This window comes from Heterocephalus glaber, unplaced genomic scaffold (genome assembly GCF_053883595.1).
Source record: "Heterocephalus glaber isolate CG9 unplaced genomic scaffold, H.glaber_assembly_v1.0 deba00001442, whole genome shotgun sequence".
Taxonomy (NCBI): domain Eukaryota; kingdom Metazoa; phylum Chordata; class Mammalia; order Rodentia; family Bathyergidae; genus Heterocephalus; species Heterocephalus glaber.
The window spans coordinates 1,890,865-1,917,795 of NW_028258296.1; the positions used below are offsets into that span (position 1 = coordinate 1,890,865).

Sequence of the window (26,931 nt, forward strand, 5' to 3'; positions counted from 1 at the left end):
GAAACTGGAACCCTTGCCCATTGCTGGTGGAAAAGTGAAATGCTCGAGGCACTAGGAGAAAGTGTCCTCAAAAAATTAAAGAACAGAGTAACCATATAATCCAGCAATTCGATTTCCAGCTGTAGATCCAGAAAAACTGAGAATATTGGACACATTTTTGTAATTATTTCTTTGTACGGCAGGGCGTACTGGGAATTAAATGCAAGACCTTGCACTCAGCTACGCCCCTAGTCTGGACCCAAAAGAATTCACATCAAGGACTCAAACAGATCTCTACACCTGTGTTCCTAACCGCACCACTGACAACAGCCAAGAGGCAGAAGCAACTGTAGTGTCCATCAACTTAGTTAGATGGGCAAATAAATGTGAAAAAAATATATATATATATTACTCAACTTTCAAAAGGAAGGAAATACCAACATATGTTACAGCCTGGATGAACCTTAAGATCTCATGCTAAGTGAAATAAGCCAGTCACAAAAAGACAAATACGTGTGCTTCCACTTATGTGAGGTAGCTGAAGTAGTCAAATTCATGAGCACTTCACAAAACAGAATATCCAAATGGCGAGTAAATTATTCAACACTCTTAGCCATTATAGAATTATAAATTAAAATCAAATTGATATAACCTCACAATGTACCAGAAATAAAATAATAAAATTAAAGAAGTTACAACGTTAAATAAAATAAAATCTGATGATAACAAATGTTGAGAAGGAAATGCAACATCTAAAATTCTCAAGCATTATTGATGAGAGTATAAACTGGACTAATGTTGGAAAACTACCTATTTCTACTGTGATTAACTTATAAATACTACCCTATATTCTGGTAATTCAGTCCCTATCTACATACTCAACAGAAGTACAAACATATTTGGGCCAAAACTCACATGGAAGAATGTTTGTAGCAGCATTACTTATAATAGCTAAAAGCAGTACAGATAATATACTGAAAGAACCTATGGACAAAAGATTGCATGTCATATGATTGTATCATATGAAATTCAGGAAAAAAATGTTAAGTGACGGTGGCAGAAATTAGGATACCAGCTATCTGGTGAAAGGGAGGGGTAGTCATGAAAGAGAAATGAGAGCCCTCCAGGATGGTGGATGGAGCTATATACATAAGTAAAACTTGGGCTCAGCAGTGATTATGCTGGCAAATACATAGGGAAGACTTCATCAAGCTGTCCACCTCAAATATGGGTATTTTACAGATATCATTGTATGTATTTTATATTTTAAGATTTTAATAAATGCCAAGTGTGAACAATTGGAACTTGTATTCACTGTTGGAGAAGACACAATTATTAGAGACTTTGGAAATTTGTGCAGCAGCATCCATCAGAGCTCACAGGCAAATACCCTTTGACTCTGTAATTCTACTCCTACAAATATACTAAACAGAAATGAGTACAAACATCAACTTAATGGACTACAGATGTTTACAGAATTACCAAGAGAAAATTTAAATGAACCAAAATATCCATCACCAGTAAAATGAACAAACTGGGATATATTCATACTATAAAATACTATGAAGCAATGAAAATGAATTTTAAAACTGTTGCATACAACAAAATGGACTAATCACATAGTCATGTTGAATGGAAGAAAGGAGGCCAAAAAGTATATACCCTCTTTGACTCTGTTACACATTCAAGAAACAGGCCCAAAGCATGGAGGACAGAGGCCCAGGCAACAGCATGGGTCACAGGGGTGGTGGTCTCTCAGATTCTCCTCCTTATTTCTTTACCTAGCTGGCAGGTCATATAAGTGTGCTGTAGGACAATTAGTCAAACTACATATTTATAACTTCTAGAATCCCTTTTATAATCATGTCATACTTCAATAAAAAATAATTAAAATCATTTTAAGTGAACTTTATGAAAATTAGCCTGTTGTAATCCATATTTTGTTTTATTTATGGTTTTCTTTCAAAGTGCTTTGTATTTTTGTCCTCCAAAATATCAGGTGTACTCAAAAAATAATCCAGGGCTGGGGATTTAGTTCAGTGGTGTTGCGCCTGCCTCACAAGCGCAAGGTCCCGAGTTCGATCCCCAGTAGCAAAAAAATATCCAAACATAATGGTGTAACCCCTTCATATATTTAACCAGAAAGTATCTATCCTAATAAAGAGAGCATAAAAATAAGCAAGGAATTAATAATCCTAGCCGAACCAGAATCCAAACGATGGTGAACCTTTTAGAGCTTTCAATGATACAAGCAGCCTGCTGCAGCACACATGCTATAGGTTCACCACTGCTGTACCAGTGAGACTTCACTACTAGACCCAATTCCTCACCCTTCATTCATCCTTCCCTCTGCTACACGACACTGCAGATCCTCCCAGCTGCTAACTTTATAACCTTATGAAGAGACCAAGCAAACATTCCAATTTGAAAAGACTGACGATGGTATTCTTTTGGGTGACCTCTTGTTAGCTGGTGGGATACAACCCAAGACTTGTAAAGCACCTATGCACCTGAACCCATTCCTTGGCACTTCTGACAGGCAACAAATAACGAAAGAAAATTTAATTTCCTAAATATATTTCCTTTAAAATTTAATTTGCTTGTTCTTTTTCTGAATATATGGAAAACTCTATATATACATATTTGTATGTGTTTGTGCATATACCAGCATCCATATAAAAATGCATGTACACATCTATCTGTGCATATTTTACACTTGGGATCAAGTGTATGACAGCTTGAATCAGACTTGCAGACATTCTCTCACACGTTCCTATAACATAAAAATTTGTTTTTCCAAATTGTAGCTTTAAAGGCCATAGTACACAATATGAGTGTACAACGACTTACTCTTCTATCTCCTTATGTTGAACATTTATATACAATGGGTTTTTAAACTCCTAATCCTATCTAAGCTACTCATTGCCAAAATGACTTGCCAGGCTTGCCACTAAATAATCTCATTTGGAAGCAACCAATATTTCAACTTCACTCTTCTCAGTGAAGACCACTGCTGCTTAATCTTTGCTTCTAGGACTGTTCATTGCAACTAAGATTTACTTTAACCTGAATTCTTAGGAATATACCCACAAATTAGGACATTATTCCTGTGGGTAAAAGGATTCATTTCATGACAATTTACTTTATAACCTTATTATAAAATTCATTACCTCTTTGTGATAACTTTATATAAATAAAGTGATTATGGAATATATCTTAGACTACTCTCAAGTCAAGGTCAAGTTAAGATAAATTATTTTTTAAGTTGTACTAAACTAAATAGCTTGGTAATATTTAGGTTTTAGAATGTGTAGCCCTTTTACTTAATCAGCTGACATCCATATTGCTCCGTGATCACAATTTAGCTGTCAATATGTACATGATTTTAAAACAGAGTTACGAAACTATGATTGTACCTGTGATGGTTAATTTTATGTGTCTACTTGGCTAGGCTATGAGGCCCAATGGTTTAATCAAACACAAGTCTAAATAGTGCTGTGAGCCAGGTGTGGTGGCACACACCTGTAATCCCAGCAATTGAAAGGCTGAGGCAGGAGGATCACCATGAGTTCAAGGCCACCCTGGATTACATAAGTTCAAGGCCAGCATGAACTACATAGTGAGACCCTGTTTCAAAATTTTTTTTTAAAGGGCTGGGGATTTAGCTCAGTGGTTCCATCGCCTGCCTCGCAAGCACAAGGACCAGAGTTCAATCCCTGGTACCAAAATAAATAAATAAATAAATATTTTTTTTTAAAAATGTTTCTGTGAAAATATTTTTTTAGAGGTGATTAACTGTTAAAGCAGAAGACTTTAAGTAAAGCAGACTACTTGCCATTATGCGGGTGGGCTTCATCCATCCAGCTGTAAGGAGTAAGAGCAAAGACTGAGTTTCCCTCAAGAAAAGGGAGTTCTTCTCAAGACGGTCACTTAGAAACCTTGCCTGCTTCCTCTTACCTGGATCTCCAGACTGTCAGTCTGCCCTACCAGCTGCAGACTTCCCAGCTTCACAATGCTTCCTGTAAAGCAATTTTGGAAATATATCCAGTGCTGCATCTCTGGAGAACTCCGCTTCACATAAATCTCCTTTTAAAAAAAGTTAGGTAACATCTAGAGTACATGTCTAACATTCTGTTATGGAACATCAAGATGGGAACAATACATAAAGGTCAAATCTTTGCTTTTGAAAAGTCTGCAATATTGACAGGAACAAGAATACTGACACTGTACAACAGAAAAATACATTTAACGGTAGTCTCACCTTTATTACAAGAAAAACATCCTGAGAAGGATAAGTAATAGAAAAGATAGCTGATCTTGCCAGGGTGGTAATGGCAGCAGGTGGTACGTGTGGACGTAACAATCCTTTCATCTGCTCAGAATTAAGGTCAAAATAAAAGTTTTCTGAAATCTAAAAAAGACATTCATATATTAAAATTTAAAATCTGTAATTTTTTAAAACACAAAATCATACATATCTTACTACTGCCATTAGGACATTACACTGTAACCTACAGTGTATCTTATATTCCACCAAGACCATCTACATGTCTAAATCAAAGCAAAAGAAATGTATAAACTATTTGAGAATAAAACCCCAAAGAATTGTATTCCAAACTCCTTTGATTAAAAATATAACCTGCGATAAAATATACAAAAAAGTATCATCAAGGTGCATGACTCCAAACTGAGTTCTTAGAAAAAATTATGTGAACAATATCTCAGCAGTTTTGATCTAACAATATAAGAGTGGCGTAGCGTTCCACCAAGAAATCCATCATATATCACATGTTGACAGCAGAAGTCACCAGAAACACTTTCAGTTTCTATTACATGCAGGCTTAGAATATTAAGTTAAGGAATGCTATACAAGGCAGTCCTCTGAAAACTCCTAGGTAATAAAGACATAATAGAAAAGCTAAGAACATTACTTAATATAGAATATTTAAAATATACATAAATCACCTCTTAGCTGGTGAGAAGTTGAAAACTATTTCAATAAAACTGGTCATCATCATTTTTATCTTTTACATACTGATCACCTAAAATGATTTTCTTGTATTGTCTTGCTCATTTTTTAAACCAAAAGTTGCTTCTGCTACTTGCTTCTGAAACTCGTTCACCAAAACAAAAATCAGCTTCCAAACAAGGCATTTCACAATAAAGAAATATTTAGTCTGGATAAATTAAGTTTTTATTTTCTCTTTCAAAAGAGCCATTTTAATAATTGTCAAAAACATAATTTATCTTATAAAACAACTTAAAAACAGGTTTCTGTAACCTAAGATTATGACAAGTGACTACAGTCAAATTACATAACTTTACCTTTTTCTTTTCTTTGACATCATATAAAGCCAAACTTGCAAAAATGGGTTCAATTTCAATCTCAAACCTTTGTGAAGAAAAAGGACAATTAACAATACATATAAAAGACATATCTGGTACAAAAACAGGAATGTGGATCAATGGAATGGAACAGAAGAAACAGAAACAACCCCAGGCACATACAGCTATTTGATCTTTGACAAAGGAGCCAAAAACATAACACTGGAGGAAAGACAGCCTCTTTAGTAAGTATGGTGCTGGGAAAACTGGATATCCACATGCAGGAGATTGGGTCTAGATCCATATATCTCACCATGTACTAAACTAAAATCAAAATAGATTAAAGATCTAAATGTTAAAACAGAAATGCTTAATCTGCTGGAAGATAAAATAGGTACAACTCTTGGAGACACAAGTGTAGGCAAGGACTTTCTGAACAGAACCCCAATGACACAAGAAATAATACCAAGAATCAACAAATGGGATGTTAACAATTAAAAAGCTTCTGCACAGCCAAGGAAACCACCAACAGATTAAAGAGAAAATCTACAGGACAGGAAAAATTTTTGCCAACTATTCCACAGAGGACTAACATCAAGAATATATAAAGAAGGGCCGGGGATTTAGCTCAGTGGTTCCGCTGCCTGCCCCGCAAGCATAAGGACCCGAGTTCGATCCCGGGTACCAAAAACAAAACAAAACAAAACAAAAAGAATATATAAAAAACTTAGGCCAGGGATTTAACTCAGTGGCACCGCGCCTGCCTCGCAAGCACAAGGTCCTGAGTTCCATCCCTGGTTGGGGGTGGGGGGAACATAAAGAACTTAAAAAAAATTAGACTCCTCTCAAATAAGAGATCCAAACAAAAGAAGGGCAACCAAAATGAACAGATACTTCTCAGAAGAAGTAGTACAAATGGCCAATAAATACATGAAAAAATGCTCATTGTGACTGGCCACCAGAGAAATACAAATAAAAACTAGAAGATACCACCTTCCCTAGAAATAATGGCTATCATCAAAAAATCTAATAATAACCAATGCTGGTGAGGATATGGGGGAAAAGGAACTCTACTACTTTGCTGGTGGGAATGTAAACTAGTACAGCCACTATGGAAATCAGTGCGGAGATTCCTCAAAAAATTAAAAGCAGAAATTCCATTTGACCCAGCTAGGCCCCTCCTAGGTACTTTCCCGAAAGAGTTAAAAACATCATATTACAGAGATACATGCATACCCATGTTTATAGCAGCACAATTTATAACAGCTAGATCTTGGAAGCAACGTATATATCCATCCACAGATGCATGGATAAGGAAAGTGCTATTTATACACAATGGAGTACCATGTTGCCATAAAGAAAAGATAAACTTGAGGTATTTGCAGGTAAATGGATGCAACCTGAGAACATGTTAAGTGAAATAAGTCAGACACACAAACTCAAATATTGCATGCTTTTTGAGAAATACCATGCATGTATATGTGTGTGTGTGTGTACGCACAAATAAAGAACAAAATAGAAAAGAGATAAATAAGAAGTAGGGGAATTGCTTCTCAGCCTTTTGGCTAAGATCAAGTGTAGAAGTAGGGAGAAGTTCAAATACTTCCCCAAATTTCATATTCCATTGTTTTAAAAATATCTCTATATATGCTAATTTGTTTCACTTATACTAACAGTTTATCTCGGCTAAAAAGAAAGTTTGTGTTATTTATTATTTGTTTCTTTCTTGTAAGAATGTTTTTGGTTTATGTCTTATATCAACTACTTTGAAGACAATGACATACAATGTAATAACTATTTATTATTTGGTTATGAAAATGTTTTATCTTTCATAAAATAAAAAAGACATAGCTGGATAAAAATTCTGATTCCAAAATTAAATATTCTCAATACCTTGCAGTCTTCTACCTCTGCATTTCTGCCTACATTACATTCTCCCTAAAATCCATTTTCCCATGCATATCTTTATCTCACACAGTCTAAATCAACCATCTCTCCTCTAACTCTACTTCATTTCTCCAGCTACAGCTGATCTCAAATTTCCTAAAAGCCTCACAACAGTTTAGGTCTATTTTGTGGCACTAATCACTTCCTAGTCTGTATTTTCGTCTTTATATATACAGATTTGTTCATTTTTAAATAAACTTTAAAAATAAAGACCTAATGTTTTTAGATTATTAATCATATATTCAGTGCAAATAAATATTCAGAGGAAAATCCAAAATTCCACTACGTGAAACGAACCTTAATTAATGGTTTAGTGTCTAAAAAATCTAGACTTTTCTCTGCACACAAATGCACTCATAAAAAATTTTTTAAACAAAGGGCCAGGGATATAGCTCAGAGTGGCAAGCTCAAAGTCCTGAGTTTGATCAGAAACCAGAAAAAAAAAAATTTTTAAACAAAAAGTGTCACATTATACATGATATTTGGTAGTCTTTTTAAACATTTTATGGACAAATGTCCATGTCATAAATATTATCAATTTTCATACTGACATAATTTCTATTTTATGAATATGTCAAAATTTATTTTATAACTTCAGACTTGAGGTATTTAATTATGGTTTACATACATAAATATTTAGTAAATATCTATTGACTGAAATAATACATAACATAAAAACTACGACTGGAGCGTTGGTTCTCATCCAAGGGCAATTCTGCACTCAAGAGGACATCTGCCAACAGCTACAGACATTTCCAATTGTCACAACTGCAGCAGTAGTACTGGCATTTACCAACTAGAAGCCTGTGACCTGACTAAACATCCTACATTATATAGGATAGCCTGTGAAAACAAAAAACTATCCAGAAAATAATGTCACTAGTGCTGAAGTTTTAATAACCCCACTCTATGTCACTTGCTTCTGAATTCTAAGAACTGGTCAGGGTCCTTGTAGGAGACAGACAGCATATTCCCACAGGGCTAAGACTTTGATAAAGGTCATCTATAAAGATGTAGATAGAAATTCAAAGACACAGAATGACCATCCCATGGGATGAGCATTAGCGGGAAGCATCACCAACCTCAGACTGAAAGAGAACATGGAAGTGGTAACCAAAAACGAGGAAGGACAGTGGAATAGAAGGCCCTGCACAGAAGCTGTGGCCTTGGAGAAAAGGAGGAAACAATCAAAGCAACTTATCAGGGAAAGAGCAAGGGAAAGGAACACCCCACCCCAGATCTTACTCTCTTCCACTCTATAGCTTCCTGCTAAGCCAACCAGGAGCCAAAAAAGAAAAGGACCTTATGGATGTGATACTGTCAGCCTCTGCAAAACTTCTTCTGCATCTTCTATGGCATTTGATGCTGCTGCTCTAATGGGTAATGTATTGCACTGGACTGCTGGGTTCGCAACTTCACACAACTTCTCACACATGCACTGACCATTTGGACATCCTCTTTTGACCCATTTTCTGTCTATTGCTAACACTTTTTCATCACTGAGTAATTATGTATTACGGATATCACCACACTGTCAAATATGTGTGTTGGAAATATTGTTTCCCCCGCCATGGCTTGCCTTCATTATTTTTTTTAAACAAAAGTGGTCAATTTTAATGAAGTAAAATGTATCAATTTTCCTCTAGGGGAGAGCTTTCTGCACCATGTTACAGAATCCTTTCTATAAATTCACAAAGGTGTCCTGACATTGTCTTCTAGAAACTTTACTGTTTTGTCTTTCAGATTTAAGTTTACTATCAATCTGTGAATAATATTTTGCATATGATGGGATGTAGTGGTCAAGTTTCCTTCACACACACACACACACACACACACTCACAGAGATAGATACAGAGACAGACAGAGGGTGACAAAAGTCCTCTAAAATTTACTGTGATAAAAGCTGCACAAATCTGTGAACATTTTAAAACCTATTTAATGGTATACTGGGTGTTATGGTTTATATTTAGATGCCCCCCAAAGCCTTATGCAAGGACAGGTGGGGCCTCTGAGAGGTGACTGGGTCACAGGGGCACAATATAGCTCAATATGACCTTGGGAGGTGAAGCCTGGTTGGAGGAGGTGGGTCACAGAGAGCGTGGCCTGGAAGGATCTATCTCTTCCCCCTCACTGCTCCCCTGATTTTTCCCTCTTCCTCCTGCCTGCCTTGCTATAAGTGAGCTGTCTCTCCTCTGCCAGGCCCCTTCTGCCATGCCACTTTGACTTAAAGCCAGCCAACTATGGCCTGAAACTTCTATAAACTGTGAGCCACAAGAAACCTCTCCTCCTTTAACTTTCAAGTGTTGGGTGTTGTGTCTCAGAGACAAGAAAGTAACTAAGACAGATTTAAATTCACAGGTGAACTGAACGCTTGGATATACACTAGAAAAACTGCATAACATGGGAATTACTGCTCAATAAAGCTTTTTTTAAAAAGTGGAAACACCCCACATGTTCATCAATTGATGTATAAACAAACATGGTATAGCACACAGTCAGACACTGTTTAGCCATACTAAGGAATGAACTACTGACACTGATGAACCATAAAAACATACTATGTGAAGAAGCCAAATACAAAAGTCACACTGTATAATTCTATTTACTTAAGTATCCAGGAAGGTGCACTCACAGAAATAGAAAGCAAGTTAGTCACTGCCACAGGTTAAGGGGAAAAGAAAGCAGAAGTAACTGCTAATAATTATTTTGTTACGAACTGAACTGTGTCCTCCTAAAATTCTTATGCTAGAGTCCTAACACTTAATGTGGCTATATGTGGAGATGTGGCCTATAAGGAGGTAATTAAGTTAAATGAATTTCTAAGGTAAGACAGCACTTCCATGAAATCAGTGTCTTTATAAGAGAGGAGCCACCAGAGCCTTCTGCTTTTCATGCACACAGGGAAGAAAGAAAGACTATGTGAGAAGCAGGGAGAAGGTAACTATAAGCCAGGAAAAAAGACCTCAGCCAAAGCCACCCCACTGGCACCGTGATATCTGACTTCCAGTTTCAGAACTGTGAGAAAGGAACTTCTGTCACGTAAACCACACAGTGAATGGTGTTTTCTGATACGCAGCACAAGAAACCTAACACAGGTACTGGTTCCTCTGGGTACGGAATATGCTCTAGAACTAGACTGCTGTGATAAGCTGCACAACACTATGAGTACATACTAGCCATCTGTACATTTTGAAAAGGAATTTTGTGATACATAACAGTAAAAAAAGCCTGTAATAGGCGTGCAGATGCTGTATGAACTAAATTTTTTAAAGTCAAAACTAATAATTGATTTATGATATTAACATGTTTTGCCAAGACATAGTTTGGTTTTCAGTTATTGGATGTATAACATCCAATGCCTGTTAATCTCTGCTAATCCTTTTGAGTCCAGGTATCCTCATTTGCAAAATCAAGAAAATAATATCTACCTTATAAAATTACTCTGAAGATAGCATGAAATAAGAGAAAGCACTTTGTAATGCAGAATGTAAATATATATTACCTCAATGATATGAGAAGTCACTTATTAAAGGCAAAAAAAATATTTTGAAATCTTAAAAAAACAAAGCCTATATTGTAACAAATATAAAATCAACTCTTTAGGGCAAAATATACTTCATCTTTATATTCCCCAATTAAGAATAGTGGCAAATAATTTTAGTGAATGTTTTCCAGGTTTACAGACTAATTATAATACAGCCAAGGCAAAGAGTTACCTTCACTGTGAAGCAAAAGCGTCCTAAAGATTAGCTTCATACATATGTTTGAATGCTGAATGGCATTTAAAATGATGTATAGAAAAATACTTCTCAAAAGGACACAGATAAAAGTATAATATCTATTTAAGTTTTATTGTACAAATAGTCAAAATATTATCCTGGAAAAATAATAATACACTAAAAGAAATAAATACTCACTTGAGTGATAAACATTTTACAAGAAGTCTTTGACCAAAATGTTCTCTGGGTACATCAGGAACACTAAGCCTTTCTATTGGTTCTTCCTATAAAGTGAGAAGCAACACTAAAATGAATATGCTTATCATATTTTAATACTTTACAATTTATCTTTTTTTTTTTTTGGTACCAGGGATCGAACTCGGGTCCTTGCACTTGCAAGGCAGGCAGTGGAACCACTGAGCTAAATCCCCGGCTACAATTTATCTTCTTAAGAACTTACTTCACTAATCTAGTATTTTTAATTTTCACAATTAAACACAGGAATGACCTTTTTTTCCAGACATTATTGGATCATTGGTGCACTCAATTCATAAAAGTAATTAAGAATAAGTTCACTAGTATAAAAATATTTCACTTACAAAATGTACAGATATTTACAGTTTATTTCCAACATTATTATAATACTATGTATCAGTGATGACAAACCTTTCAAGCTTTAAATGACACAAACACCCCACTGTGGCACACGTGCCATAGGTTCACCACCACTGCTATATACAAATCATAAAGCCAAAAGATCTACCTCAATAGTCAATAACTTCTTTATATGCAAACAATGATACCTCATCTGGTGATGGATGCAAAGCAAAGAGCTCCTTGTGACGATTTGATTTCCTTTGATCATCATTCTGACGGTCTATTTCTTCATTTGGAGTTCGATCAAGTAAGTTAGGAAGCAAGGCATCAGGAAGTGAGTTTTTCAAATCAAAAATGCTGCAGGCCCAGCTTCCCCTTGGAGTATCATCTATTGACACTGAACGTCTTTTAAGATCATCCTGTCATGCAAAACATTAAATATGAATTTATCAATTACTAATAATTAGCTACTTAAAATACTTCTTAAGAGTCATTTAAGAATAAAAGTATTACTTGCTCATCCTGGTAACTGTTGCCATCTGGAACTTCATCAGATTCAAAGACCTGCTTTGCCAAACCTTTTTGCCTTTCTTTCTGCTTATCTAATGTATTGGGATTAAATCCTGTTCCCAGTTTATGATACCTGTTCAAGATAAAAATAGATAAACATCAATTTTTAAAACTTTTTCACTTTTTCAGCATCATTGCGTAGCAAGGCAAATATTCTCTGCATTATTCTTTACATAACAATGTATTCTATCAGTCTTCAATGTGTTAAACATTTAACCAGAGGTTTAACAAATTTCCATTCAAAGTTCCTTTTAATCCAACTGCAAAGCAGATTATGGGTTTCCAGAATTAACCATATTTTCCTTTTTACCATGCCAACCATTTGCATATAACTTAAGCTGTAGTTTCAATTCAGAGAATAGGGCCAGGAAAAAAAAAGGAATCCAAATTAAAAAATAAAATGAAAAAGTAGAATGTATATTATCATTAATATAAATTTTTAAATATAAAAATATAAGTCAGTTAATTTTAAGTTTTAATATATCTCATTATCTAAACTGCAAACTTGTAAAATGAAAATCAGAAAAATCTATACACCATTCTATACATATTGATATGGTTTATATCTAGATGTCCTCCCAAAGCCCCATGGGCCCATAGGATTATGGATCATGGACCATGGGGGCGTGACATTCATCCCTGGATGAGTCCACTGACAAGTTTATGGCTAAATGTGACATTGAGAGGTGAAGACAGAGTGGTCAGAGGTGGTGGTCACTGGGATCATGGCCTGAAGGGTTCATCTCCCTCCCACCTCCCTTGATCTCTCTCTGCTTCCTGCTAGCCTTGCAAATGAGCAATTCTCTGCCAGGCCCCTCTGCCACGCCTTGGAGACAGCCAACTATGGACTGATATCTCTATAAATTGTGAGCCAAAACAGAACTTTCCTCCTTTGAATTGTGGGTGTTCAGTATTGTGTCCCAGCATTAAGAAAGTAGCTAAGACACATATATTATTAAAGTTATTAAAGTATTATTTAATTAAATATTATTTAAGTTGCTAAGAACAGCTTTTAAATTAATGTAACCTTTCCTAGTAACCCAATATTCAGGAACATCAAATAAGAACTGATCAAAAAACAATTACTGTTTATGATTCAACCTCAGTGACTCAAAACCAGGAGAATATTTTAATTAGAACAAAACAATTATATTACCAGAAAATGGCATGGTTCTTACAATCAATCAATTCATCAAATAATAATCACATTTATATGCATCACTCACATTCTGTCTTGTTGCTAAAGCTATTAAAATAAGTTTCATGATGTTTATATCACAGCACAAACACAAAATTTAAAAAATATTCTTTTCTGAAAAAACTAGAATAAAGGCTCAATATACCGTAAGTCCCCAAAAATAAGACCTAGACAGAAAATAAGTTCTGGCAGGATTTTTCAGGATGCGCACAATACCCCAAAAATAAGCCCTAGTTAAGATCATCAGCCAGACAGATGCACTTAGTATGTCCGCTGCAACACAAGACAGATGTATTGAATATAAAATAATACTAATATACAATTAAACAAACATAATACTATTGACATTACTACTTAAATATATAATATAAATTATAATTAAGTATGTAAAAATGAAAGTGGGCACCACCAGATGGGAAGTGAATGCCCATGTGAGCGAATAAACTCTGGACTTCTTGCCCAACAACCAACTAGACACAGACACAAAACACAAAGCACAAATGGCATCCACATGTGGTGATGAATGGACACGGTTGTGCCTAACATGAGTCATTACAAGTCAACACATCACGTGCTGTAATGATGCACTACAAGCAGCCTACATGGACAGAAAGTGCTCACTTAGGGAGAGCTCTACTGCTGGACACAAGAGACTGGGACCAATGGTTCCACAGGAAATGGAGTCGTAATAAATTCAGGCAGGAATTCAGAGTTTGGAGAGTTATGATGATGTCACAGAAGATGACATGACTGTACCTGAATAAGTGTGGATTTCTATACATGAATAAATGTACATTGTTGTACATGAAAAAAATAAGACAACCACTGAAAATAAGCCCTACTTCGTCTTTTATAGCAAAAATTAATGTAAGACTTGGTCTTATTTTCAGGGAAATACGGTAGTAGAATGAAAGGATACAGAAGCACTATCTTATTCTTCCATGATACATTTCAAGTATGTAATTTGTTAAGTTGCATATGTAAGTAGCTCTGGTAAAAGTGTTACATTTTAGGAAAGTCGGGACACCTGAGAAAAAATGATTCATAAGCCACATTCTTTCCCATGTTATGAGTACAGCTCTACACAGTGCCCACCCAGCCCCAGTTGGACCACCATTTTTCTGACCTCACTGCCCAACACTCTCAGCTTCGCCCATTCTGTCCCAGCCTCACTGACCTCTGTACCATTTCTTAAACACTGACAGCACGAGGCCAACTCGTGGGAATGCCCTGCCTATTAACATCCTTCTCCCAGTTGGCCACAGGGCTCACTCTCACTTCCTTCAGTTCTCTGCTCAAAACCACCTCATCAGTAAGGTGTCTGACTACTGATCCAAAACAGAAAAGCTTGTTCCCCAACTTGGCCCTTCACACCCCTCACCCTGCTTTCCTCCATAAGATGTGCCTTCCCCCCAACTCTAATACATTCTCTGTGCCCGGTTCCTGACCTTGACCTCTTCTCTACTAGAATACAAGGAACATGAGCTCCACCCAAGCAGGGAGTTGGCTGTGGACACTGTTGTGTCATCAGCGTCAAGTACAGTGCCTCGTACATTTGGGACCCTCGAGAAGTATGTGTACTTTCTGTCATTTTACCGATTTTTACTGAATTATGGAAGAACTGTATGGCTTCATCTTATAGCTCACTATTTCACTTCAGTCACATCTACTCTGCCAATAAGCTATCTGCTCAGTTAATATTTTTTTCACTGAGCATAACTTTAATTTTTAGAGATAACATTGATTTTTGTATGGACATAATATCCTTTCACATCTCTTATATAAACTAATATGTAAATGTACTCATTATAGTATGAGTGCTAATTTGGGCTGTACTGACTATTTCCTAAATTGTTAGTTCTTTTATTTGTAGACTGATAATTCTCTTTAAGTGCATTGGCTTTCTTCAAATCCGATACTTGGCAATTCTGTGCTCAATGTTCCTTTCTGAATTTGTAACCTCCTCATCTATCCTGAATTGCTAATCCCAGACCAGATTCAAGTGGCTGTGGGGAAAAGGCAAAGCATGCTGCCAGGGCAAGTCTGCCAGTAGCTAGTTCTGGGTGTGAGGGCCCCTTCCACTCCAGACTGTGCCCACCTTGGACACCACGCCATAAGCTGAAGCATCCAGAATCAGTGCTCCTGAAAGGGAGCAGGAATCTCTGCAGCACACTGCTGTACACACATGAAGTGGGCTTTCAAAGTAACCAAATGTCCAACATTTGTCCCAGCTCCCTTTTCCAGTGCCTGCAATCACTGCTTTTAAGCTTTTCAAACTCTACTGAAGCTTCTGCATGTGTCTTCCCCACAGATTAGTCTGTACTGTAGTCCTCTTCTATGTTTCATTCACATCTATCTTGTATCTTTCAGAGATACTTTGAATTTCTAGTCCACCAAAAGTATCCCTTTTATCTTCTACTTACCTGAGCAGATAACTAATATTCACTATAACATAAAAATATAAACTTTAGAACCTGGTGCCCCTAGGCTGTAATTCCAGTCACTTCACTTTCTAGTTTATAGGACATCCGAGAAGTTACTTAACTATTCTGAGTTTGAGCTACCTTATCTGTTAGAACTTTAAGTGGGATGAGTCTGAAGTCCCCAGTAAAATACCCAGCAGGTAGGTAAGTACCCAAAAATGTTCTCTCCCTTACCCGCTTGCCCAAACCAAGCTTAGCAACCCCCAAATTAGAAGATTCCATGATTCTGTGGTCAAGATATTTTACAACTTGTTTCTTAAGATTTTTTATTATTGATTTCCAACACATATGCATACAAGTAATGGCCTTTGAATTAACAGAGGAACAGTTTCCTTCAGTAATGTCTAAAATCTGACTACTGGAATGTTTACCAAAATTCTAAGTCAATAAAAACAGTTCTTCTATATAAAGAGTGGCAAATTGTGCTCTTATTAGTCCACAGTAAAACTAAAAAGTATGTCAGCACTGCCCTCCAGAATGATCCTTAGCATAATATTATGCCCAGTGAAACAAGATAGAAACATGAGAGCAAGATAAGCAATGGATAGATCATATTTTCTAGTATTGTCTGGCACAGACTACTTCACTTGTGAAAACCATAACAGCATAACAGAATACTCTAGTACTTGTTATTATATGTCTCCTTTAGAAAATTATAAGGCTATGAAGTTTCAGTATGAAGACCCTTTTTACTATGCGCATTAGCAAGGGAAAAGGAGTTTCCTGTTTCTTATTCTGAGTTGATATTTCAAACACAGTCCACTAGAAAAATAAATTATGTGGTATAACAAAATAGCACTTTTACAAATATTTACCTGATTGGATGTAAAGGTCAAGGACCTATAAGTATTTGGATAGGTAATAAAAAGCAGAAACCTTCAAATAGGAGAATCTGGAAAATGGACTCTTTATGTTTCACTAAACTGAAATCTTTTTGAAGAAAAGCAAATTACTCATAATACCTACCCATGATTTCCTAAAAAAATCAGACTATAAAATCATTACCATTATATATTAGTTCTTAATGATTTGTGATAATTTAGAAATACTATTACACAAACCTAATATTTTATAAGAAAAATAAGCAAATGTAATTATATAACACCAAAAGATAAAATATCTATGTAAAAGATTCTTCTTGACTATTTTATAAATATAATAAATTTATAAATTTTCAAGTCTCATTATTATTAATCCATTTACAAACACTACCCAGTATTTTTAAGCCTTACAATAAACATAAAACTTACTTTCTGATCACAACTGCCCAGTCTTCTGTATAACTTCTTATACAATCTCTAACATGTGGATCCATTTCACTGTTTTAAAAAAGAAAACGTATTTTAAATTTAGATAGGAAAACAAAGATGTTTGATAATTTGGTTGTCAGAGTTTTTGTTCTTATAACAGGAAAAGAGACCACCACAAGAAATAGGATCTAGATAAAATAATGGAAGACAGTCTTTCTATCATTACCCAAATACCAAAGAAGTAACATCTCCTTACCTTTCCTCAGGCACAGCTGAAACGAGGGTTCTGCATTCCCTAGGACTATATACAACTTCAATATCATCTGGAGGAAATTCAATCAAATCCCTCAAAGGCCCAGAATCCACAGCTAAAGGATGAGTAATGAGATAATCTTCCAAATCCACGGGATCCACTGCTTCACTAAGGGGCACCTTCATAAAGAGGAGGGAATAAGAGGCGGACAGAAAGACGTGAGAATAAGAATTATAAAACTTTAAGCAAAGAAAAATATTTTAATATAATATGTGTTTAATCTGTATCTTTCTAAAATTCTGAAAGATATTCAACCAGCTATGCTAAAGAAGCCACAAAATGTTGGCCTTATACTTCTCCTTTATGCTTTTGGTCATACTCTCTTTAACTTTCTTGCTTAGACTCTGCCCCTAACTCTCACACAAAAACAATTATAATTAACAGTTGTTACATTTTATAGTTTTCAAAGTATTCATCGGAATGATTTTTTTATATCTTTAGAATTTTTTATTGCCAAGTTTCTAACCAGTGATTTAATTTTATTTGTTGTTATTGTTGATTATCTTAGTAAAAATACATAACCAGATTGTGGTAGGCTAAACAATCTGATCCAAATATTTTTCACACCCAACCCATGGACACTTGCTAATTTACATGGAAAATAAAGTAAAATAAGAGTCTTTACACACTGGATTAAGGACCTTAATCATGTGGGTGGATCATCTGGGTGGGTCCTAAGTGTAATCCCATGTGTTCCTATAAGGACACAGAGGGAGATTTGGGCCACAGAAACAGAGAAAGAAGGCAAGTGAAAATGAAGTGGAGAGAACTGCGAAGATTCGAGCCTTAAAGATATAAGTGATGTGGCAAAAAGTCAAGGAATGGCAGATATCACCACAACCTGGAAGAGGCGAAGAACTGGTTCTCCTCTAGGACTTCTGAAAGGGCACAGCCCCACTAGAACCTTGACTTCGGCCCCATGATATGCATTTCAGACTTCTGGCACTTGTAGTGAGGGAGAATACATTTTTATTGTTAAGCCACTAAAAAGGTGGCAGTTTGCCATAATAGCCACAGAAAACTAATATACAGACCCAGAAAACCTATACATAAATATATATTAGTCACAATAAAAGATTCATGGCATTCTTATCAAGGCTGAAAATATACTATTTAATATAATACTGCTAGTCTAATTCAAGAAAGAAAAAGTATTCAGGCAAACCTATAAAGGACGTGTCATAAACATGGAGTTGTACAGCAACAACAATTAAAACATGATATTTTTCAAGATGTTCAATTGGAATAAAAACACTGAAACTCGCTCTGTGCAGGTATGTATTAAGTAAATGGTGCTCTAATCTATGCCTCTGAACCAAATGACTAGTAACAGGTAAAGCAACACTTTCCATATATTACAGATATTAAATAAAATAATGAATGGCTAGCACATATAAACACTCAAAAGACAGTAACTAAATTATTATCATTTTATGTTATCTCATTTACAGTCTCCTCAAAGGCTATACTAGAAGTCAGAGATAATTACTATTTCTATAAATAAGTACATTTGCCCTTAAAGAAGTTAAGCAACTTCTAAAAATAAAACAGCCACAAAATGTGGGGGTAGAAATTTGAAACTGAGTGTTTAAGTTCCAAAATTTATGTTACTTTCTCTCAGAAGCATTCTATCCTTCCTACCCATAATACACTATGGTCATGTTCCTGAAAGTGGGAAGAAAGCAATTCAACAAAAAAAGTTAAATCTTTCCATCTATGGATATCCATACGAACAAAAAGAACCTCACATATATTGACACAGATCACAGACATAAGAGAAATGCTTAAATTAGAAAGCTGCTAGAAGAGGAGTGAGAGGAATGTCTTTACATTCCAGAGCTTGCAAAGAGTTTTGGACATGATACAAAAAGGAATAACCATAAAAGAAATATCTGATACATCAAAGACACTGTTAAGAAAATGTATAGGCAAGTGACACTAAGAAAATATTTACAGAACATGTTTGACAAAACTGATACCTAAAATATATAAAGAAGTTCTAAATCTCAATACTAAAAAGACAAAACACCCTCAAGTGAATGGGAAAAAATAAAATTGATGAGACATTTCACAAAGGAAGATACAAGAATAGCCAATAAGAACATGAAACAGTTCTCCACTTCCACTGCCAGAAAGAGGCAGTAGACATACTTGTCCCACTCTTCCTACTGAGTACAACTGATAACCTTGGAAATTACACATCAGGCAAACAGGAAGATTCTATAAAAGTGAAAGAAAAGAAAAGCAGACCACTTGGGTCTTCACAACCTAAGGAACAGCAAGACAGTGAATTACCTCAAATTTCTTTTTGCCTTATATATTCCAGACTTGCAACAAGAGAATTTCTCAACCCAGATGCATAAAGGTGAGCGGAATGTCGGGAGGTCCTCAACAAAAAGCTGACTCTCCCCAGCCAAAGAACACAAGAAAGGGGATATACCTAGATAGCAAGTGCTCTACTCCAGCCAAGCTCTGCATGGAAAACTCTGGTACCAGCCACACCCCAGCAGCTAAAGGCTAACGGGGAGCTGGGCTTCTACCCTCACCAAGGCTAGAACAAAGCACCCAGCTCTCCCCATCAAGACAGGGTCAGAAAGGTCTGACAGGGAGTTAGGATTTCCATACCTGCTGCACGATGAGTGCCTCACCCACTGCATCAAGAGAGATCACTTAAGGAATCTGGTGATCCACCTCCTACAGAGGCAACAGGCTCACCTTGCTCTTATGGCTGGGCTGTGTCAAAGAAAGCCTGGTAGAGTAAGGACTTACACCACTGCCCAGTGTGACAGGATCACATACTCTTGTGTGCTAATGGAGGCCACAAAGAAGAGCAATAAACGCTACTGCCTGTCCTAGCCATAGTGGTGTGAGTAGTATCCAGTGAAAGCAGAAAGTGCTACTCCTACCCAACAATGACACCAAAAGAGAATGAATGGAAAGCCCAGACATCTAACCCATTTCTGTAACAAGGTATCCTCACCTACCTACAACCAAAGAAATGTCAAGGGAAGTCAGCTAGAACATGTTTCCGAAAGATCTAGACAGACTTGGAACACAAGACCCAAACTGTCCAGTTTCCAATAACAAATTATTCATACTATGATCCAGAAAACTCTAAGCTTTAATGAAAAGAGACAAGCTGTAGATGTCAAGACTAAAGTAAGAGAGGTAAGCATTACGTGACATTTTAAAACAAACACGAGTACTTCAATAAGCGACTGTAAACAAATTTAAAATGAATTTTAAAAAGCAGAAACTCAGCAAAGAACTGAAATTCTTGGCAAGGAAACAAAGTCTCAGCAAAGAAATTGAAAATGTAAAGTAGAACTATCAGTAAGTGGAAAATTTAGAACTAAAAAATACAAGGGCCGGGGATTTAGTTCAGTGGTACCACTGCCTGCCTCGAAAGCGCAAGGTCCCGAGTTCGATCCTTGGTACCAAAAAAAAAAAAAAGAACTGAAAAATACAATAACTGAAATAAAAATTCAGAGAGTACAATAGTAGAACTGACAGAACAAAAGAGGTAAGGATCAGTGAGAAAAATAGAAATTTCCCCAGCTGAACAGCAGAGAGGAAACAACACAAAACAAACGAAAAACAGAATGTTAGGGACTTTATCTTCAAGGGAATATCTAACATTCATATCTCCAGTGTTCTGGAGAGAAAGCAAAAAAAAGGCAGATCTGAAAAATATCTGAAGAAATAATGGTTTTGAAAACTCTCAAATCTGACAAAAATAAGCCTATAAACTCAAGAAGCTAAGCAAACCTCAGCCAAACCCCAAAAAATATATGTCAAGGAGCCACTCCCAGTGCACAAGAGGAGGCTTCTGGGCCGCCGTACCACCCCTGCCAGCACAGAAGAGGTGAGGTGCTCCCAGCACACAAGAGGAGGCTTCCGGGCCACCATACCACACCCATAAGCACAGAGGAGGTGAGCCGTGTGGGCACCAGAAGCACCCCACCCCCCAAAATTAGAAGACACGTAAACAAGTCTCAAAACCAGACTTCCAGATCACCTACAGCAACCCCAAAGGGAAACGAGATGAAACGCTCTGATACTTAACCACCTGGACTCCTTGAACTGGCAACAAAAGAGGATCTGGAAAAAATAAAAACAGAAATAATTTCTCAGATAACAGCAGAGATTGTGCCCATAGTGCAAGACATTAATAAATCTAGAGAGGAGCTCAGGAACATGATGGAATCCCAACATAGGAAACAAATGGAATCCATAAAACAGATGCAAACAGATTTCCAGGATATTAAAAACTCCACTGAAAGTCTACACAGCAGAATGAGCCAATGTGAGGACAGAATTTCAGATATAGAAGATAAGATTGCAATTAGTGACCAAGAAAAGAAAAATTTGTTTAAAATTGTAAGGGACCACAAGAAATCAATCCACCAGCTGCTAGACGATGCAAAGAGAAATAACATAAGACTGATTGGAGTCAATGAAGAAACAGGAGAGAGTGAAGATGACATTAAAAAACTGTTCACAGAAGTGATGGCAGAAAACTTCCCAAGGAGGGGAAAAGAACTTGACATACAGATAAGTGAGGCATACAGGACTCTAACTAGCCTTGATCAAAAAAAAATCTACACATAGGCATATAATAGTTAAGATTCCAGAAACCCAACAGAAGAACAAAATTCTACGAGCAGTGAGAGAAAAGAAACAAATCACATACAAAGGAAAGCCCATCAGAATCACAGCAGACTACTCAATCCAAACCCTCAGGGCAAGAAGAGCTTGCAGTGATGTATTTCAAGCCCTAAAAGAAAACAGCCTCCAACCCAGACTGATGTACCTTGCAAAATTATCTTTCAAAATTGATGGAGAAATAAGATACTTTCATGACAAAGAGCACCTTAGGAACTTCATGAATACCAAACCAGCACTCCAAAAAATTTTAGACAATACCCTAGGAAAAGACAAGGATCACAACCCCAGGAAGCCCAGCAGAATGAATACGTCTAGCACAACAAGAAATTAAACACTAAGGGAGAAAATCCAACAAACAGAAAAGGTCATGACAATGATAAGTCAATATGTATGAGTTATAACCATCAATGTTAATAGTCTCAATTCACCAATCAAAAGAAATAGACTGGCAAAATGGGTCAAGAAAAAAGGTCCAACAATATGCCGCATACAAGAAACACACTTAACTCAAAAAGAAACTCATAGTCTGAACGTCAAAGGGTGGAAAACAACACTCCATGTGACAGGAACCAACCCCCCCCAAAAAAGGAGTAGCTATCCTCTTTGCAGATCAAGTGGATTTCAATTGAAAATCTGAAACACTCTGGTCCCAAGAGTTTCAGATAAGGGATACTCAACTTGTATGCACAAATCTATTATGAACATGTGTTTTCATTCCTCTCAAGTAAAAACTTAAGAACAGGACTGTTGGTTCTTAACAGAAATACAAGAAATTTCTATATTGTTTTCCAAAATGGTTTTATCATTTTACATTCACATTAGCAGTATTAGAAAGTTCTAATTGGTTCACAGCTAAGCTGACATTTGTTCTAAAACTTTTAACTTCATCTCCCTAATGATTGTATGATTCAATCTTGTTATTGTACTGATTAGTATTTTTCTGATTCTAGTGTTGTACACCTTTCCTTGTGCTGTACTGGCTATTTATCATCTTCTTGTGTCTACTTTTTAATTGGGTTGTCTATTAATGAGCTGTAAGAGTTCTTTATATATTCTGGTTATAGGTTATATGCATTATAAATATGGTCTGTTTAAGGACTACTTTTCATTTTCTTAACAATGTCATTTAAAGTTCTAAATTTTTTTTTCTAAATTTTTTTTGATTCATTCAAATATTTATTGAGCAGCTAAGAAATACAAAGGTAATTAAAACAAGAGATGAGGCATATGCACAACAGAAAGCATTATGTAAAGTTCACTGAATCACAGCAGTCAAAAAAGTAAAGGAAAAAAGGGTGCTTTAGGAAAAAGATTGCTTCCAGCTTGGAAGAGGGTCTGAGCGGCAAATCAGGAAAGGGGATTGAGATTAAAATAGAAGACTTCAGTCTGGATTGTTGATGATACTCAGAATGGACTATTATTTGTCTCTCCTTTTCCTTTCTCCCCATCTTTGGGCTTAAATTTATCAGTAGTGCCCAGGACTGTTCAATGCACCTTTTCTATACTTGCTTGCATTTTTGCTTTAATATCTTCTACAGAACTAGGTCCTTTGGGTGTTTTAGGAGTCTTTTCTTGTTTTTTGAAGGATTCTTGGCCTTTTGATCTTGGTGTTGATGGTTTTGAGTCTTTTCCATTCTGGTTTGATTTTTGTGCATTTTTGGCTGGAGTATCTCGTATCAATTTCTTCACTGGTGCTTTCTCTTCAGCTTCCTCAACATCAAAATCATCGTCGTCATCATCTTCATCATCGTCGTCGTCATCATCATCATCTTCATCAACCGCTAGTTTTGCTTTTTTCTGTGGAACCTTGCTACCACTTCCAGGGGCAGATCGCTTTCCAGATATACTTAAGAGTTTTACATCCTCTTCCTCCTCCTCATCAGATTCTGCATCTTCCTCCACAGCCACTAAGTGCTGTCCACTAATATGCACAAGCCCTAAACCACATTTCAACCTTAAGACCACGGGTGGTGTAATTTCAAAGCCCCCAAGGGAAACCGTTGGCTATACAGACATTTTCAAAGTTGCTAGTGTTACTTTAATTGGACTGCCTTCGTAATTCATTGCCTCTGCTTCCACAATGTGCAATTCATCCTTTGCACCAGCCCCTAAACTGACCGTTCTTAATGACAACTGGTGCTCATTTTCATCATTATCCACCTTAAAGTGATAATCTTTGTCGGCCTTTAGTTCACAACCGAAAAGATAGTTCTGGGGCCTCAGGGGGCTCATGTTCATATCCATCAAATCTTCCATGGAGTGGTGGCACGCACTTAGGTGGGAGAGAACGCAGACGGAAATAAACAGCTACTGCCCCAGAGAACGGACGCGCAGGACAGAATCACACCAGGTAAAGTTCTAAATTTTGATGGAATCTCATGTATCAATTTTTTTCTTTCATACATCATGTTTTTTATATCCTAGGAAATTCTTGCCTACCCTAAATTCATAAACATTTTTCCTTATAATTTCTTCTGAAAGTTTTATAGGTTTTGTCTTTCGTATTCAGGTTCATAGATCCTTTCAAGTTATTTTTAGGTATGGAAATAAAGGGTTGAGGTTAATTTTTTATATACGGATACCAGGTGTTCTAGTGCCATTTGCTGAAATCACTATCTTTTCCTCTGCTCTTGAATTGAGTTTATGTTCTATAAAATGTTACTGTTAAATAATCTTTCAAAACTCAGTGGACGATATATGTGTAGTTCTATTTCTAGATTCTCTGTTGTATTCCAATGATCTATATGCCTTTCCTTACACCAACACTGCCTTGATTACTGTAGCTTTAGAGGAAGTCTTAAAATTAGGTACTAAATGTCTTCCAGCACATTTTTTTTTCTTTTTACTTTTCTAAGTTCTTTGTACTCCCACATAACTTTTAAATTTCAATATCCAATTCTTCATTTATCGCAAGTATACATAGACCTTAATTTTTATATATACCTTGTGTTTTCTAATCCTGCTAAATTCAAATACAAGTTCTAGGGGCTCCTAGAGATTTCTTAGTATTTTCTCTATAAATGACCATTTCATCTACATATAAAGATTTTACTTCTACCTTGCCAATCCTATCCTAATTGTGTCATTTTATTGCCAGACTATTTTGGTTTGGGCCTATGTTTCAAAGTTTAGTGGACAGATGAAGTACTAGTAGGCATATCTGTCCCTGTTCCCCACTTTAGGGAGAAAGCATTGTATCTTCTCCATTCATATAAGTCGTTCTCGCTGGAAGTATGGAGTACATGTCTTATCCATTGAGAAGGTTCTATTCTAATTCTAGTCTCCTGATAGCTTTTACCATGAACAGCTGTAGAATTTAGTCCAATACTTTTTCTCAAACTACTGACAGGATCATATGGCTTTTTCCTTTCCTTTGTTAAAATGATGACTTTTGGGGGTGGATCTTCCAATGCTGAACCAACACTGCCATCCCTATAATAAAACCACTTTCTACATACTCCCAGATCTGACTTCTAATAGTTTGTTTTGTTAAACAAATTTTTATCTATGTTCATACTCTTTTTGTCGATTATCTTTATCCAGTTTTAGTATTAGCACAATGTTGATTTCCTAAAATGAGGGGAGAAGTGTTCCTTCTTTTTTCTGCTTTAAATGTTTGATATAATTATCAGTTAAAATGTATATGAGCCTGTTGTCATATCAGTAGGTTTTCAAACTAGGAATATACTTTCTTTAATAGGTGCTATTCAAATTTTATATTTCCTCCAGAGTTAGTTTCATTAATTTGTCTTCCAAGGTACTTCTTAGAAGCTGTCAAATTTATTTCAAAACAGATTTTCATAATATGCTTTCTATATCCTTTTAAATTCTGTAAAATCTGTGGTAATGTCTTCTAGATCTTGATACTGCAATTTTTAAAATGTATAATTGATATTCTGTAATAGGAAGAAAAGGTCTAAAGGAGTAGGGTAAGTGGGAGGAGTAGGGGAAAGGAAAGAAGGAAAAAGAAATATGAGAAAAGGAAAAAAATGGAAATCAAGTCTTTCCAAATAGGGAAGGGTGGGCAGGGGAAGGGGAAAAAAATAAGAACCTAGATACTCATGTAAAGGTACAAGATCCCAATGATGAATGTAACTGTATTTTATACCTAAAATGTACCAATAACTTAATGGGGGGGGGAATATATATATGTATATGTATGTCAAGACATATCACAGTCAAATTTCTGAAAACTAAAGAATACATGCATATGTGCACACACACACACACATACATTTGTCTTGAAAGCAACAAGGGAAAAATGATACCTCACACCTCTGGGGAACAAAAAAATACAAATTACAGCCAATTTCTCACCAAAAATCTTATCATGGATGTTAGAAAAAATGGCATATTTCTCAAATGCTACAATGAAAGCATTACTGTCTCAGAATTCTAGATTGAGCAAAAGTAACTTTTAAAAATGAAGGAGAAATGAGAAATCAAAATATATTCTGATTTTAAAAAAATACTACAGAGACTTGTTGGCAGACCCATCCTACCTAAAAGAATAGCTAAGATATACTGTACTCCGTAAACATAGAGACAACACTAAACGCCACCTGGGGACATATTTGGTTTCAGATCTCTTTCAATCCTTGCTGGCATGCCATCAAAAATTCCAGTATCTGGGCCGGGTATTTAGCTCAGTGGTTCCGCCGCCTGCCTTGCAAGCGCAAGGACCAGAGTTCAATCCCCAGGTACCAAAAAATAAAAATAAAATAAATTTAAAAAAATTTTTTTAATTCCAGTATCTGATTAATAATTGCTTTGAGCTAGGGATGGCAGATAATAGGATGAATGGTAAAGGATTTTTTTAAAGTGATACAAATTTCTTAAAGTGACTATGATAATACTTCCACATATCTGTGAATGGACTAAA

At 36.1% G+C, this 26,931-nt stretch overlaps 1 protein-coding gene and 1 pseudogene across 17 annotated transcripts in view; both read right to left on the bottom strand.

The window, feature by feature from the left end:
* The window catches only part of Dock7 (dedicator of cytokinesis 7), a 198,422-nt gene that overhangs the window by 151,807 nt on the left and 19,684 nt on the right, over positions 1 to 26,931 (bottom strand). For all 17 annotated transcript variants that reach the window (XR_015451897.1, XR_015451898.1, XM_021255643.2 and 14 more), the window contains exons 3-9: positions 17,325 to 17,500; positions 17,069 to 17,137; positions 12,081 to 12,210; positions 11,774 to 11,986; positions 11,169 to 11,254; positions 5,305 to 5,371; positions 4,241 to 4,390 (exon numbers count right to left, since the gene is read on the bottom strand). Coding sequence is in view for 15 of the 17 variants with exons in the window: in XM_021255643.2 (XP_021111302.1) it covers positions 4,241 to 4,390; positions 5,305 to 5,371; positions 11,169 to 11,254; positions 11,774 to 11,986; positions 12,081 to 12,210; positions 17,069 to 17,137; positions 17,325 to 17,500 (891 nt within the window). In the remaining 2 variants the exon portion in view is untranslated. The remainder of the gene's footprint in view (positions 1 to 4,240; positions 4,391 to 5,304; positions 5,372 to 11,168; positions 11,255 to 11,773; positions 11,987 to 12,080; positions 12,211 to 17,068; positions 17,138 to 17,324; positions 17,501 to 26,931) is intronic.
* LOC101718488 (nucleophosmin pseudogene) lies at positions 23,367 to 24,408 on the bottom strand (annotated as a pseudogene).